The following is a 14,487-nucleotide window of genomic DNA, read 5'->3' on the forward strand; positions in this document are numbered from 1 at the left end:
TGAACTTTGCGCTGCAGTTTCTTCATGCAGAGAAGATCAGTCTCAATGCATGCATCATATCAGCATATTATAGGAAACCTCAAAGCTCACTTATTTTATGCCATTTGTTTGTATTCAGTGCTTACATTTTCAGGAGCGTTTCCTTGCTGTTCTGCCATTGTAGACTCAGTTTAGTGCTTCCTGAGGGCAAAAGACAAACCTCAATTATCATTCATACCACATGCAGTTTGTTCATTCACAGTTCATTATTAAATCTAACCAACTTAAAAGTTATGACAAATTCGTGGTAGACAGTTACACCCATTTTTTAAAATTAATAACATTAGTGTACTCCAATGTACACTTAAAGTAACCAGGGTGCAGAAAGTAAAAACAAAGAAACTGTGAATTAGAGATGAATAAAATGACACACACACACACACACACACACACACACACACACACACACACACACACACACACACACACACACACACACACACACACACACAGTATTCTAGTATAACTATATATTATGTATAAAATGTATTTATAATATTTACAATAATTTTACAACCTCAAGCTCGACTGGCTAATGTTACATCTAAAAGTGACTTGTACAAGAAATATACACATGAAATTTTTCATTATAAACCACTCAATTTTATGCCAAAACACGTTGTTACAATCTGGATCAAAAATCTCTGGTTTTGTCGACACAATTTTGATTGTATAAACTCGGAGCATCAATATTAAGATATATCAACAGCAAAACTGCATCAGTTTTATGTCTGTGACATAGACAAGAAGAAACAAGCACTGGTACCGTGGATGTTTGATCGTTGTGTGGTTGCATTAAAATGACTAAAATCAATGCACAAAATAAATTAATTAAAATAAACAATTAAGGACATTTCTGATTCTAAATCTGATTTCTTAGATTTGGCTAATTTATGTGGAATAACACACATGGGCAAAGAGAAAGGATTTTATTTATTGTGGTGATATAGAGATCTTGATCCTGCTGCAGAGTCTGTAAAGATACAAGCATGGATCTAGTTGAGGTGGTTCGGGCATCTGACTGGGATTCCTCCTGAACGTCTCCTATGTGAGGTGTTCTGCTGGGAGGAGGCTCCAGGGAGGACCGGGCTAGAGAGGTAAGATCGCTCGGCTGTCTTGGGAAAGCCTCAGTTTTTCCACATGTGCTGCAGCTCCAACTAAACCAGTAGCTGTCACCTTTACCCTTTGTGTTCCAGCCAATGAAAACAATGCAGATATATATAAAGATATATATTTTTAGAGTTTTACAGCCAGGTTAGCTATAATTGTGCATGTTTGGTTAATTCTGAGCAAGAAAGCAGAAAAGGAAAAGCATTCAAAGGCTGGGTTAATGTAGACTGTGAGATCACAATTAATGAAACTTTTCAAACTCTTCAAATAAATTCTTGACACCGTAGCTCGATTTCAACAAAACCTTTTTAATTTCATTGGTCCTGTTTATAAAATCAGCGAGTCTGCTTTGATGCCAACTTAAACGTGGTGTGTGAATCGTGTTTGTGTATTTGCTGAGGGATTTGTGATTGTGTGTTGTCTGGTACGTGTTGTGTATTGTGATGCATACGTATGTGTGTGTGAATGTAAAATTGCTTGATAAGGCAACATGCAGTCATCAGTTTCCATTGGCTTCAAAGTAAGAACACACAAACCAGGTCCAGACACAAACACACACACACACACATTTTGCTGGCTAAATCCGTTCTGTGTTAACACACACATGGCCACACTCACATACAGTACATATTGACGCACACAATTTTGCAGGGCAGGCATAGCAGTGTAAGGTGGCGTAACACTGAGTGACAGGAGAATGGAATGATCTGATTGGCTGAGACAGTTGAGGGGCGGGCGCTTCAGTCCAGCCAGATTCAGATAGTGTGAAATAGAAAGTATCCTTAAAGCTACCACATATCCCAGAATTCAAGCTGTGCACAGAAATACACATAAAGCTGATCTAAGTTTTAACCCAAACCTTCATTATGCTCTTTTAATGCTGAATAATAATAATAATAATAATAATAATAATATCATCACATGAACACATGTCAAGTTGCTGCCCTGACAGATGAATATAGTCCACTGCTTCCACTGCAATAACCTAAACGCTGAGCAGAAACACTCACTAAGCCACACAAAGCTACACAGAACAGCTGCTACGCTATATTTAACAACACATTACGAGTCATTCTACACATCTGTTCATGCAGTCTACTGTGACTAACTACTTCACATGTAACTTTGAAGTCCTCAGTGCGCATTTGCCTGCACGAGCCTCTGAGATTTGCTTTAAACAGCAGTAGCTACACATGCACACGCATACATAAGCTAACACTGACACACGGACACGCTGACTGCAGCTCATGCACCCTCTCAGGCCCTGCCTCAGTCACACAGTGTGTTATTGTTCAGGTGGAATGCAGAGGTCTAAGTGTACTCACACACCCAGAATTTTATTTTCCTCAAGCTGTCACTCATTTGCCCAAATTCCAGTCAGTGCCATTACGGCATGTACTGTATGTGAGTGTTTCATGTGTGTGCCTGATGATGGTGTGTTTCTTTTTGTTTTTGTGAACGTGTGTGTTTGCGTGGGAGATTTTACTGTGGGTTCATCGGTATGTAGTGGAGCAACAACACCAGGATCATATCAGGACGGCACTAACACACAGATGAGGCGGGGGTACGACGGGCAGTGGAGGAAAAGCTTCAGGCTGCGTAAAATTAGAGGGGGGGGGGGGGGGGGGGCATCAGGGAGTGAGGAGACTGAGTGGGGAGAGAGGGGCCGAGGTGCAGCGTCCGGAAGAGTCTGTTTTAGTTGATTTTGGTTCCGTAAAGTCACAAAAAAATATGTTGAACATCTGGAGTCTGGTACAGCGAGGCAAAGGGGAGGGGGGCGAGGGGCAGCTGGAGAGCACGGGAGGGCCTGAAGACGACTAGTACCCCTGGAAGGAAGGAAAGATGAAAAAATACAAAGATCAGTGATGGAAGAGATATTTTTACTTTTGTAAAAGTAGAAACACACGAACAGTGTATTATTAGATCCTAAAGCAGCACCCCACAGCTAAGTACAGAAACAATTTAGTACAGTTAAGTATAGTTTGGAGGTATTTCCATTTTTGGACCTAAAATTTCCATGCAATCATATTTTAGAGGGAAATCTGCACTTTTTTTTTTTTGTTTTGCTACATTTATCTGACATAAACTTTTCTGATTTTTGTTTTTTAAACTTATGGTTAAAGATGAAAACAGCTCCTGACTCCTCACAGAAAAAACTAGCCATCTGCTGAAGAGGGAAACCAGTTAGGCCAGTATAGAATATGCAGCGTGATATTGAAACTTACTCCAGTGCATTTACACTGAAACACAAGGACACTCCACGCTACAGTAGAAACTTGCAGATCACAGTGGAGACCCACCCTAAAGCATGCAGTGACTCTAACTGGGACAAAATTAACTTCATCTTGTAATAAAGAAGAATCTAAACTAGTGATGGAGACTCATCAGGAATGTGTTTTCTGAGACCGTAGAGGGAGGGGCCTGAAAGGTCAATTTCAGGGACTTTTATAAAATCAGGTTTGTTTTTGCAGCCAAAGAAGTTTCAACTGGCCGTCTGAAAAATATGTAGTCTTGAGGCACTTTTCTGTCCATCTTTTAACAGATCATAGTTCAACTTTAGTAAATTAGAAACAGTGATGCACTGTGTGTGGCATCGATCTCACACAGTTTAGTTTGTGATTGCTCTCCACTGTTTATAACCTCTTTCAGATCCATTATCAGTAACTGCATTCCAAAAAGGTTTTCCAGGTTTTGAGTGTTTAATGAGAAATGTGTATGATCTATTTTGATATACATGTTTTTAATATCGGCTGACTTTCTCATTTTCATCTCCAGAATCTACGGTTTGCAAAGTAACCAGTAAACAGAATCATCACGTAAAATTAAAGTAATTCAATTATTTTTTTCTTGGAAAAATAGTGAATTGTATAACTCACAGAATTTAAATACCAGAATGCAAACATCACAAAATACAATGTTTAGGTAAATATATCATTTTAATTAATATATTATTACTTTCGATTTCTGAGAAACATTCATGCTCGTACTGTGCTTAACAAAGCGTGACAGTCATAGTCTAAACGATGACTCATTTTCTTACCTCTCCTCCTTCTCCTCCCTGCTGCATTCCTCCGTACTCTCCCTGTGGGAGGAGAAGACGTTAATCAGGATGGATTACATACCAGAGAAAGGTGGATTCAACATGTCTGCAAGGAGCAAAGGATTAAGTGATGGCAGCTCTAATACAATAAAGCAGTTATGACATTTTAAAAAGAGCATGCAGTACTGTTGAAACAGCTCTTATTATCATGCATAAGACTTCTCAGGGAAGGGCGGGGGTGTTAGTTAATTATAGCTTTACAGGATATCAGGGTAAAACTTTTGCCTACAGGCTCCTGATGCACAGGCCTTACTGAGAAGCAGCTTTTGATGCATGCTGTAAGTATATTCACCGCCTTGTCTGATGTCTGCAGATGTGGTTTAATGTTACATAGAGGAGCTACATGGTTAGAAATAAGGAATTTTAGTATCACTGGAGCCTAAAGTACACAACTTAGTGAGCATGAGAGGAAAATCTTTGAAATATTTAGACTAAAAAGAAGTTAAAGGATTTATTTTCGGATGCTGTGATGCTGAACTGCAGTTGTGCATTTGATGCAGGATTTAATCCAAAGCCCCAAATGTTGCATGAATAAATGTGGAGAGTCTTACAGAAGCTTCTGTTTCTTACCTTTCCTCATGAAACTCACTTAGTTTGTTGTGTAATATTGACTAATGTACATTAAATGAACACAGTCCAATATAAACGTGGTATACCTAACAAACTCTTAGCAGCATGCACACTACCCCCCAGCCCCCATCTCCTTCCCTAGCCCACCCCAGTCCCTTTATGACCTATGACCCCACACTGTTCTGTCCAACTGGCACCTCGTAAAAAGGCTCCTCCTATCAGGGAAACAAAAATGAGACACAAACAGCACAAACAACAAAATGTGAGAACAGTAACACAACGACAAAGCACAAGAAAAAAAGCACTGGCACAATATTATAACAACAGAAAACAGACTGCAATGAAAACATGCAGAAAAGACGCAAATGTTAAATGTGAGAACATCTAACATCTGAGTTCAACATGTAAGAGCAGAAGGAGGGCGATCAGTTTCACGAGCATAAATTATGATACAATTTCTTTTCATCTAAAGCAACAATAAATATTAACTGAATAACTGAACTCATAGTAAATATTTAGTTAAAAAAGTTAAAATAATTTTTTCAGCTGTCTGATACGAGTTCAAGGGAAATGGCTCCATCTAGTGTTCAACCTGAAACTTGCTGTTAAAGCTCAATTTCAGGCAATTGTAAAAGATACAATTTTTGATATTGCTGAAGAGGGACTCTGCTTCTCTTCTAGAGTTGCTAACATACTAATCAGTCCAACCTATGAAGAAGACCTAACCATGGCAACTAACCTGGTTGACCATCCCAGTTGATGCAGCCACGTTCTCGACTCCCTCCACAGTCGCCTGCGCCACATCGTTGGCTCCTGCAACCGCTGTTTCTCCAACAATGTTGGTCTGATCCACGGTCCTGTTGGCCACTGAGACGTGGAGAGCGGAGGGACTGTTAGTATTTAAACTGCACTGTGAGAAAGTACAAACAGCTGGTCCTGATTTTGACCTTGACGCTTGTTTAAAGGTGCAAGGTTGTTTCTAGGATTTTTAAAAGGTTGGCAGAGGGGGCAGGGAAATCACATTATTTGATCAGATAAAGTACTTGCCTTACAAACGGCTTCTTTTTAAAACCATATACTTTATGGAAAATAATTATTGATTTGTTAAAGTGTTTGTCACTTTATGGTTGCAACTCAAGATGATTTTAATTAGTTACAAATAAAATATTACATAGCAGTACATTTATATTTCAATTTATTCAACATTATGCAGTAAAAAGTACAATATTTGCATCTAAAATACAGTGGAGTAGAAGTAGAAAGCAACATACCAAAGAAGTACTTAAAGTATCAGTAGATCAGTAGTAAATCAGTAGATTTAAGAATTTGGAGCCGTGACGTGTTTGATGTTAAAAATGAAACACCGTGGCCTGACGATGGGCACAGCTGTGTCACCTGAGCGAGGACGTTTAAAGTCCTGAAACACCTTTCAGATGATCCAGGTGTATCTAATCATGCATTTTATGAACTGTTGTTTTATCTGTATTTGTACGTGTTGGCTTATTTAATTTATACCAAAGTTCCATATTACATATACAGCAGGTCTGCAATGCATTATTTAGGATTTGGTAACATTTTAGCCACGTGTTAAACAAGCAGAATTTTAGAAACTAGATGTTACCCTTAAATTCAAGCATCTAACATTTGGGTCTCACAGTTGGTTATGCCAAACTGGTAAAAAGTCCATCTAAAGGGTTAAATATGAACCTACCGCCATCCCTAATGGAGTAAAAACTCCAGAGTGGAAGACGAAGGTTTTATAACATGATATTCTAGTAAAGTAGTTCATATTTAAATGTGAACGTACACCAAATAGCTTTAGAATACTTGAAAAAACAAAAACCTGGCACCCTCCCAGATCTAAAGACTTTAAGACTTTACAAAGACTGGGGATCCTGCAGTATGACTATTTGCAAGAATAAAACTATAATTGTTTCCCCTCTGTGTTCCTGGTGGTAATTTAAAAGAATATTTGTTAGATGAGAAAAGGCAGTTTTTTTCTGAGTACCAGAATACTAGAGTAGTACTTTGAGTGCTAGAGTATTTCAGTACTGTCCTTTAAGATGTAGCCATGAATGAATACATGAATATATTTAGATGTGGGTTTTGTGAGCAGAGAATACTCAGATAATAAGAGAAAACTTCTGCATTTTCCCTTCAGAGGTTTCCTTATGTGGCCAGAGCGTCACAATAGGTACTAAAACATGCAGCTTTTCTTACCTGTGTTTACTGATGACACCACTCCCTCCTTTGTCTTACTCCCTGCAGACCAAAGAGACAAAAACAGACTCACAGTCACCTACATGGCTCGTGTATGTTTTCAGTAAAAGAAAGGTGACATGTTTTACACTCCCTGTTCATCCTTTCTGTGATTTTCTTGCAGCAGCAAGTGAAACAGACAAATGAAGCGCATACATTATGTAACAAATTTGCTTTAATTATTAATGGGGTAATAAATGAATCAAATCTTACATTACTAATAGCCTAATAGTAGCAATCCACATGCCAGTGCATTAAATTGATGCTGCTTAATTTCAGAGACATATCATAAAATGTTGACAGCTTATATTTCTTACGTATTTTTGGACATTTCTCAGCTGCTGTTGCCCCTTTAAACTTTGACATAATATTCCCGAGAGTCTCAGCTCAGCATTATCCATTACTGTTTCTAAAAATACATCCACAGACCTACTTTCACTCTTTTCACTCTGACTGATACGTTTTCCTGCTTTTTCAGAGGGTTATTTATTTATTTTTACAAAACCTATTAAAACCTTGACTGTTATCTTCATCTTCAGTCATGAGAACAACGTGCATTAAAAAGCTCTTTACACTTGGAAACATTTTTATTAGAAGCCATCCTGTGAACAGCACATGCCTTCCTGCTTTCCTGCCCTGTGCTCATTACAGTGTGATCCCAGCAGATTAAATTGTGGTTATGTAATCTGCCAGAGTTAGGGATAAAACGAGAGGAGTATCTTAGCTGAAAGATAAAAGGAAACAGCGAGAGGAAGGTGGAAAGGAACTGATGAAGGAAAGGAAGACTACATCTGCAGATGAGTAAATTGCCTGTACACTCGTTGTACAGTCACACAGATGCAGCTGCTGCCAGCGTCCTGCATCCACTCGGCCTTGCTGCCTTCTGCTTCCCTCCATCTCTCAGCACGCTCCCCGCGGTACATGAGCCACGTGCGGAGTGCCGAGTACTGCAGTACAGCCCATGACAGGCTGCAGTGACACAGCTTCTTTCTCTCAGTCAACAGAGAGAGCCCCCCCCCCACACACACCTTGCAGAACAAACCATGGCTTTGAAAGAGTGCTTGACTTCTGAGGAAACTTTGGGATCTGATTTATCAAGTAAATCTTAAATATTTTTTGCAATTGGGCTGCACAAGCAATGCAGTTTCAACCGAAGGTGACGCACAGGACACCGCTGATCAAATGACAAGAATAAGAACAAAAACGCAATTGTTGAAATAATCCTTATAATAAATTATAATCCTGATTGGAGGCATGCCTGAGTGCATGAAGACTGCATGGATTAGAGTGTTTGAATGCATTTTCCCGTAATGAAATGATTCATTAAACATGGAGAAATACAGCTTTTTTTTCCCCCAGAGGACGATTTGTGCTTTAGCAATCCTGATGTGATGATGTCACACATGTGCTTTGTAATGTGCATGTCATTTTATGCATGTATACATGCACATGCTACAGTGTGTGTGTGTGTGTGTGTGTGTGTGTGTGTGTGTGTGTGTGAAAAGAATTAAAATGACTTATTATTAATAAGTGATATAAATTTACAGGGCAAAAAACAAAATAAAGGCAGCAATAAAAATCACATGAAGTTAAATCAAAGTTTGTGGCAGGAGTTTTTTTCTTTGTTTTTAAATTTAATTTAGATCTGGCCTGTGTGTGTTTGTGTGTGCGTGCATGCGTGTGTATGTGTGTGCGTATGTGTGTATGTGAAAGCTGGCATGCAAACCTTGATACTGTGTACCCACAGCCACTCCGCTGCAGGCGGATACAGTGAAACCATCGACACTCTTCACTGATCACATCCCCTTTCCCTGTTCTGTTGCTGTTCCTGTGATCTGCGTCGTTCCCTCTCCGTCTCCCAGCTCCCTTTTGCCTCCTCTCTCTCTTTTGACCATTTGTGACCATTCTCTGCTCCCTGGAACATCCAGGTTTTATTACCCAGCAAGTCTCAGCCCTCGATCCTGATGTGTCACCTGTCTTTCTCCTTCTGTGCCTCCATGTGTTCAAACAGGAGCCATGAGACTAGAAGCTCAAAGCGTTTGGTGACATAACAACCCCCCCCCCGTCTCTTTTTCCTGCATCCCTCCATTCTTACACGTTTCCCTGGGATGGGTGTTTTGTGAGCTGTGGGGGGAGGAAGGTGGTTTGTTATTGAAGCAGCGCTCACTGGCAGGCCAATCCTGCTGCTGCAACATCACAAACTCACACGAGCATGCAAACGTTCTTGCCTCAATGAGGGTAGGGTGTGTGGGAGAAGGAGGGTGTGTGGGTGGGTGGTGGTGGTGGTGGTGGTGGTGGTGGGGTTATAGAGAGAGGAAATTGCTGCAGTGCTCAAATGATCCTTGCCCTGTCAAACTCACCCCTCCCTCTCCAGGTTGTGCCACTGACTTTTCCTTTTTTCATCATTATGATTAAGATTGTGAATCTGCTGCGTGATGGTCAGACAGAGCACTGATAGGGTGGACCGCAAACAACGATGAGGGCCTGAGGGTGAGTGAGGACTTCTAATGGCTCCTCACCCACCCTCCTTACTTTTGCACCTCCTCCAGCCCATCCCAGGTGGTCTAAAAGCCCAGTGCTTGGGGTAACCTTGAAACGTGACGCAGTGTCAGCTTGAGCTATAATTAAAATGCAGGAAACAACAGCAGGAGCGCAAAGAAAATGAAGCAAAGTTTAATCATTTTTTTGGCATTTAAAAATCAGATTTCCTCTCACACTTGCATCAGTTTTTAATGCTTTTAAAAAATGCCTTTTTTATTTATTTATTTTATGAATGTAGGTCAACTCTGTTCTGTAAATATTTTTTAAAAATCTGATAAACTGACACTCTGGGAGCTTCAGTCTGTTACTGGACAGCCCTGTCCAAACTGCTTCACAATCCAGTGATTTATAAATAACACTGGTCAGGTGATAAAAGCCTGAGGAAGCGGCATCACAGAACTCTGCAGTGACCCCCTTTCTCTCCTCTCCTCTCCTCTCCTCTCCTCTCCTCTGCATTTCTTTTTTTCCCACAATACAAAGTTATCTACCAGTTACTGTCCTGCTACCAAGCTGCAACTTCTCTTTCTCTCTGTCCACCCTCTGCCCTGCACCACTCCTGCAGCAGTATCCCACCAGCACTCACTCCTCCTCCTCCTCCTGTCTCTGTTCCTCTCACAAGTCCTAGACATGGATGACCATGGGACTCCACATCACGTGATGCAAAAACTCATGAAATAATCCCACACATACACCAGAAAATGACTGCGTTTTTTTCTTTTTGCTGGATGACGTGTTACATACCTACATACATTACCCCTTCCTTGGTCTTGGCTGCTGCCTCCTCCATGCCTGCTTTGGTCTTCTCTGCAGCGGCCACCACCCCCTCCTTGGCCATGGAGAACCCCTTCATCAGTACATCCATGTTGGGCGATGAAACAGTTAGGCTCCCCTGCTCCAAATGGGCCTGGCTGGTTGGCTGGCTGGTGCTTAGAGTGAGCGTGCAGAAGTGATGCTGTGAGATGTCAGTGTGTGTCTGGGTGAGTATGTGCATGCGCCTGTTTCCTGGTGGCTCCTCCTCCTCCCTTCGGTGCTCCAACAGAGGGTAGAGAGGAACACACAGCAGGGCTACAACACTCAGACTGAGAGAAACAGAAGGGAGGATACAGGCAATATGAAAAAGATGGAGAGAGGAGGAGGAGGAGGAGGAGGAGGAGAGGCAGCCGGATGCTGCAGCATTTTCAGGTCATGCTGCAACCCCGCCCCTTTAACCATCTCCCCACTCTCGTCCATCTTTTCTTCTCATGCTCAGTTCAGACTCCAGCTTTCTGTTTGCATATTTTGATTGGCACATTGCTCTGGGCACACCTTAGTAGATGCTGAGGCTGCACGCACTGGTTACATAACCAGCAGAGCCCCTTCTCAGTTCATATGCCTTGTTAGATTTTGTCGTGCAATCTGTAGCTGCGTCACAGAGCTTGTCCCAAACATCTCATGACCTTCCTTTTTAATTTTTTGGCAAGAGTGTTCTCCATAAATACTTATTATTTCTTTGCTGCATATCTTATCTATTCTTTAAATAAACATTATTGCTCTTTATATAAATGCTTTGCCATCAGCTTTTATTTTTAACCACTCGAGTAGTCTCACTGAGCGGAGTCAGATTACATTAAGAAAGGCAAAGAGAGCACCTACAGCTATTTTTGCTGTTGAGATAGGAGAGAAAATGCTTTCTCATTTTCACCTGAATGAGTCACAACAGCCCCGCTCCCTCCCCTCCTCCTGTTTCACTGAGACATGCCGACTCAGCAGCGCAGTGATTCTGTGTGACATTGATATTACAACCAGGGGTTAAAGTGGGCTGGAATGAACCTTCAGTTTTTGAGTCATTAAATCTGAGGCACGTTAATGCATATTACTATTGATTGAGTTCTTTTTTCAGCCTGGCGTTGCCTCCAGTGATGAGAAAATGATCAAATCTGTTCACACCCTCAGAACATCCTCTTTTCTTCTCATTCCTGTGATGTGTTCATGGTGCAGATGCAAAGTTGGGGTCACGGTGCTGCAGAAGAGGAGCGGGCACGAACGGAATAACGGACAGGTAATTTCAAATGCAAATGCCTCAGCAGATATCAGCAAGCACACAAACTGTTTCAGTGCAGTTTGACACAAAATGTGTCTGTGTGTTAATCCTGCTGTATTTCCCAGGGAGAGAAAAAAAAAGTGGGACATTCTCTGAGATGAAGGACAGAAGAGGAAGATGAGAGATTATTTTCAAAGGTAAAGATGGCTCAGCAAGCAAAATTGGATTTTTTATATTTTTTTGAGAAACATCCTGAAGAATAAAGAGAAGTATACAAATTTTGTGTTATTCAAAGGTTGCATGAAAATACTAGAGAGTAATGTAGTTTAGCGGAGGCTAAATTGGTTAGTCTGCAGGTCACATCAAGGGTGGAACTTTATATTTAATTTATATTTAAGGTGATGTTGCGCACTAGATTCACTCACCAAATTTTACCTTTTATACTAGTTTTATGTTGTCTTGGGGTTGATGAAACATCTGCTTACATCTTGCTGAATTCAGTTGGCTAAATCCACAAAGAGTAGCAATATCTAAATAATGTGACTTATCTCTAAATTATTCCCACTTTACAACAACCCAATTTATTTAAATTTATTTATTCAATATCAAAATGTTGGAAAATAACTGCGAGGAAAGTGTGCTGCTGAATAATTATAGACTTGACACTATATAATACTAAATAAAAGAAAGTTCAGTATCTCTTTACTGAGGCAGAGGTCTCCTCTTTCAGGTGTGTGATCACACTGCCCTCTGGTGTTCACGGCACACATTACACCATGACACAGCATTATGACACCAATGAGGGATTATTCAGATTTAAGATATTAAATTATTAGCTGTAAAATCATCAGTCGAAAATACTATTTGCAAATCTGTTGTGGCCAAGTCCAAGTCGATGTGTCCAAGTCTTTCAGGGGTTTAAATGCAGATAGATGAAATAAATTATGTCCTAACCTTGCTTGTAGTGACGAATGCATAGATAATCCCCCGGCTGCAGTTCCCCTCGACACTGCAGAGATTTTCAGCAGCTTTAACAACTGATTATTTTGTTTTTATGTTTTTAAATTTTCTGTTTTGGTCTCACTGGACACGTCATTGTTCGGTGTGTCTGTGTTCACCACAAAGCTCTGATAAATTAGCTGGTAGTGAAAAACAGAGAGTTAAAACTGGATTGGCATAATAACTGACAACCACATTATAATTCATTTTATCAGTCTGCATTTAGACCTTCGAAAAGATTCTCAAAAGCTGTTCTTAATTCTAACAAAGCTATAATTTATTTATTTATTTAAATAAAAAGCCAACCTCATTTCATCACATCATTCATCATTCTGGAAAAACATACATTTTTGAGTTTTGATCATTAAAAAACCCAAGTGTGACTGTTTTATATATAAGGTTCTACCTGGACTTGCTCCATACCCTTTAAATTCATTTATTAATCAACGGACAGACTGTGGGGTTGGCACTAACGCCACTAGAGGGGACTGTGAGGTGTGTTAAAGGTGCGCTACATTTGGACAAACTGTGCTATCATGAAAGGCAACTACTTATTGGAATAGCTTATCAATGGCAATAAAGGAGCGCTCCACACATTGTTTAACAAACAATAACAATGGCTGATGGCAAACCAGGTCTGTGACCATTTTTAACTCATTGTTGTCTGATTTGTTGTTTGTGTTTGTTTTTGTTGTATATTTGTATGTTAACGTCAAGCTTATTATCGACTGTGTTCCCTGAACTGCTGGCGTCATTACAGCATCGTCGTCCATAAAGGCTTTGTAGGATGGATGACACGGAATATAAGGTATCAAGATTTCCCTGTGTGTGTGTGTGCGTGTGAAAGCTGGCATGCAAACCTTGATGTACCCACAGCCACATGCCGACGTAGCCACTCCGCTGCAGGCGGATACAGTGACGCCATCGACACTCATCACTGATCACACCCCCCTCTTCCCCTTCTGTTGCTGCTCCTGTGACCTCCATCGTTTCCTCTTTGTCTCTCAGTTTTACCTCCTCTCTCTCTTTTGACCATTTGTGACCGCTCTGCTCCCTGGAGTATCCAGGTTTTATTACCCAGCAAGTCTCAGCCCTCCATCCCGATGTGTGCCTGTGTTTATACTCATCATTTCTTTTTTATGACTGGAATAAACCTGGACAAGCAGAGGTGAGAGTGGCAGGTACAGTATTGGAGTGTAAAGCTGATAATATCAGATTGCACATGCCAAGGTGATCATTTTGTATAATGAAAACACCAATAAAGACAACCTAAACAATTAAGTAAATTTCCCCATTATGGTTATTTAAAGCTTCATGTGTTTATTTATTACACACCACTGATATTAAAAGTGGTTTGAATCCTATCTATCTGATAGTCTCTAATTTGTGCAAGTAAATGAAGAGACTTCCTCACACACAAAAGTTCCACAGGGTTCTGTGCTGGGACCAGTATTTTTTTGCTTTAGATATGCTTCCTGTAGGCAGTATTATTAGAAAACACTGCATACATTTTCATGCAGATGCCATCCAACTTTAATTATCCACGATGCCTGATGATACAAATCAACTAAACTAATTAAACTCTTAAAGATATAATGGCCTGGATAACCTCTAATTTCTCATTTCAGACAAAACTGAGGTTATTGTACTCGGTCCTAAAAATCTTAGAAATATTATGTATAATCAGGTATTTACTTTAGATGGCATTACCTTGGCATCCAGTAACACTGACGAATCTTGGAGTCATCTTTGACCAGTCCTTGTCCTTTGGTGAGTACACTAAACATATAAGGTATGGAACCAGCTCCCAGTTTGGATCTGCGAGACAGACACCCGCTCCACTTTTAAG

General features: G+C 40.4%; 1 protein-coding gene across 2 annotated transcripts; it reads right to left on the reverse strand.

The window, feature by feature from the left end:
* Positions 1–1,437: 1,437 nt before the first annotated feature.
* On the reverse strand, positions 1,438–10,733 carry sncgb (synuclein, gamma b (breast cancer-specific protein 1)). Of its 2 annotated transcripts, XM_030754715.1 has the most exons (6): positions 10,361–10,733; positions 7,040–7,081; positions 5,559–5,686; positions 5,017–5,034; positions 4,190–4,231; positions 1,438–2,975 (listed from the first exon to the last, which is right to left on the reverse strand). In XM_030754715.1, exons 1-6 carry the CDS (start codon positions 10,608–10,610, stop codon positions 2,967–2,969), a joined length of 489 nt encoding a protein of 162 aa, XP_030610575.1. In that variant the 5' UTR covers positions 10,611–10,733; the 3' UTR covers positions 1,438–2,966. The 2 variants fall into 2 exon arrangements, with proteins under 2 accessions (XP_030610575.1, XP_030610576.1); XM_030754716.1 differs by lacking the exon at positions 5,017–5,034 and having other exon boundaries at positions 10,361–10,732.
* Positions 10,734–14,487: the final 3,754 nt, after the last annotated feature.

This window comes from Archocentrus centrarchus, chromosome 19 (genome assembly GCF_007364275.1).
Source record: "Archocentrus centrarchus isolate MPI-CPG fArcCen1 chromosome 19, fArcCen1, whole genome shotgun sequence".
Classification (NCBI taxonomy): domain Eukaryota; kingdom Metazoa; phylum Chordata; class Actinopteri; order Cichliformes; family Cichlidae; genus Archocentrus; species Archocentrus centrarchus.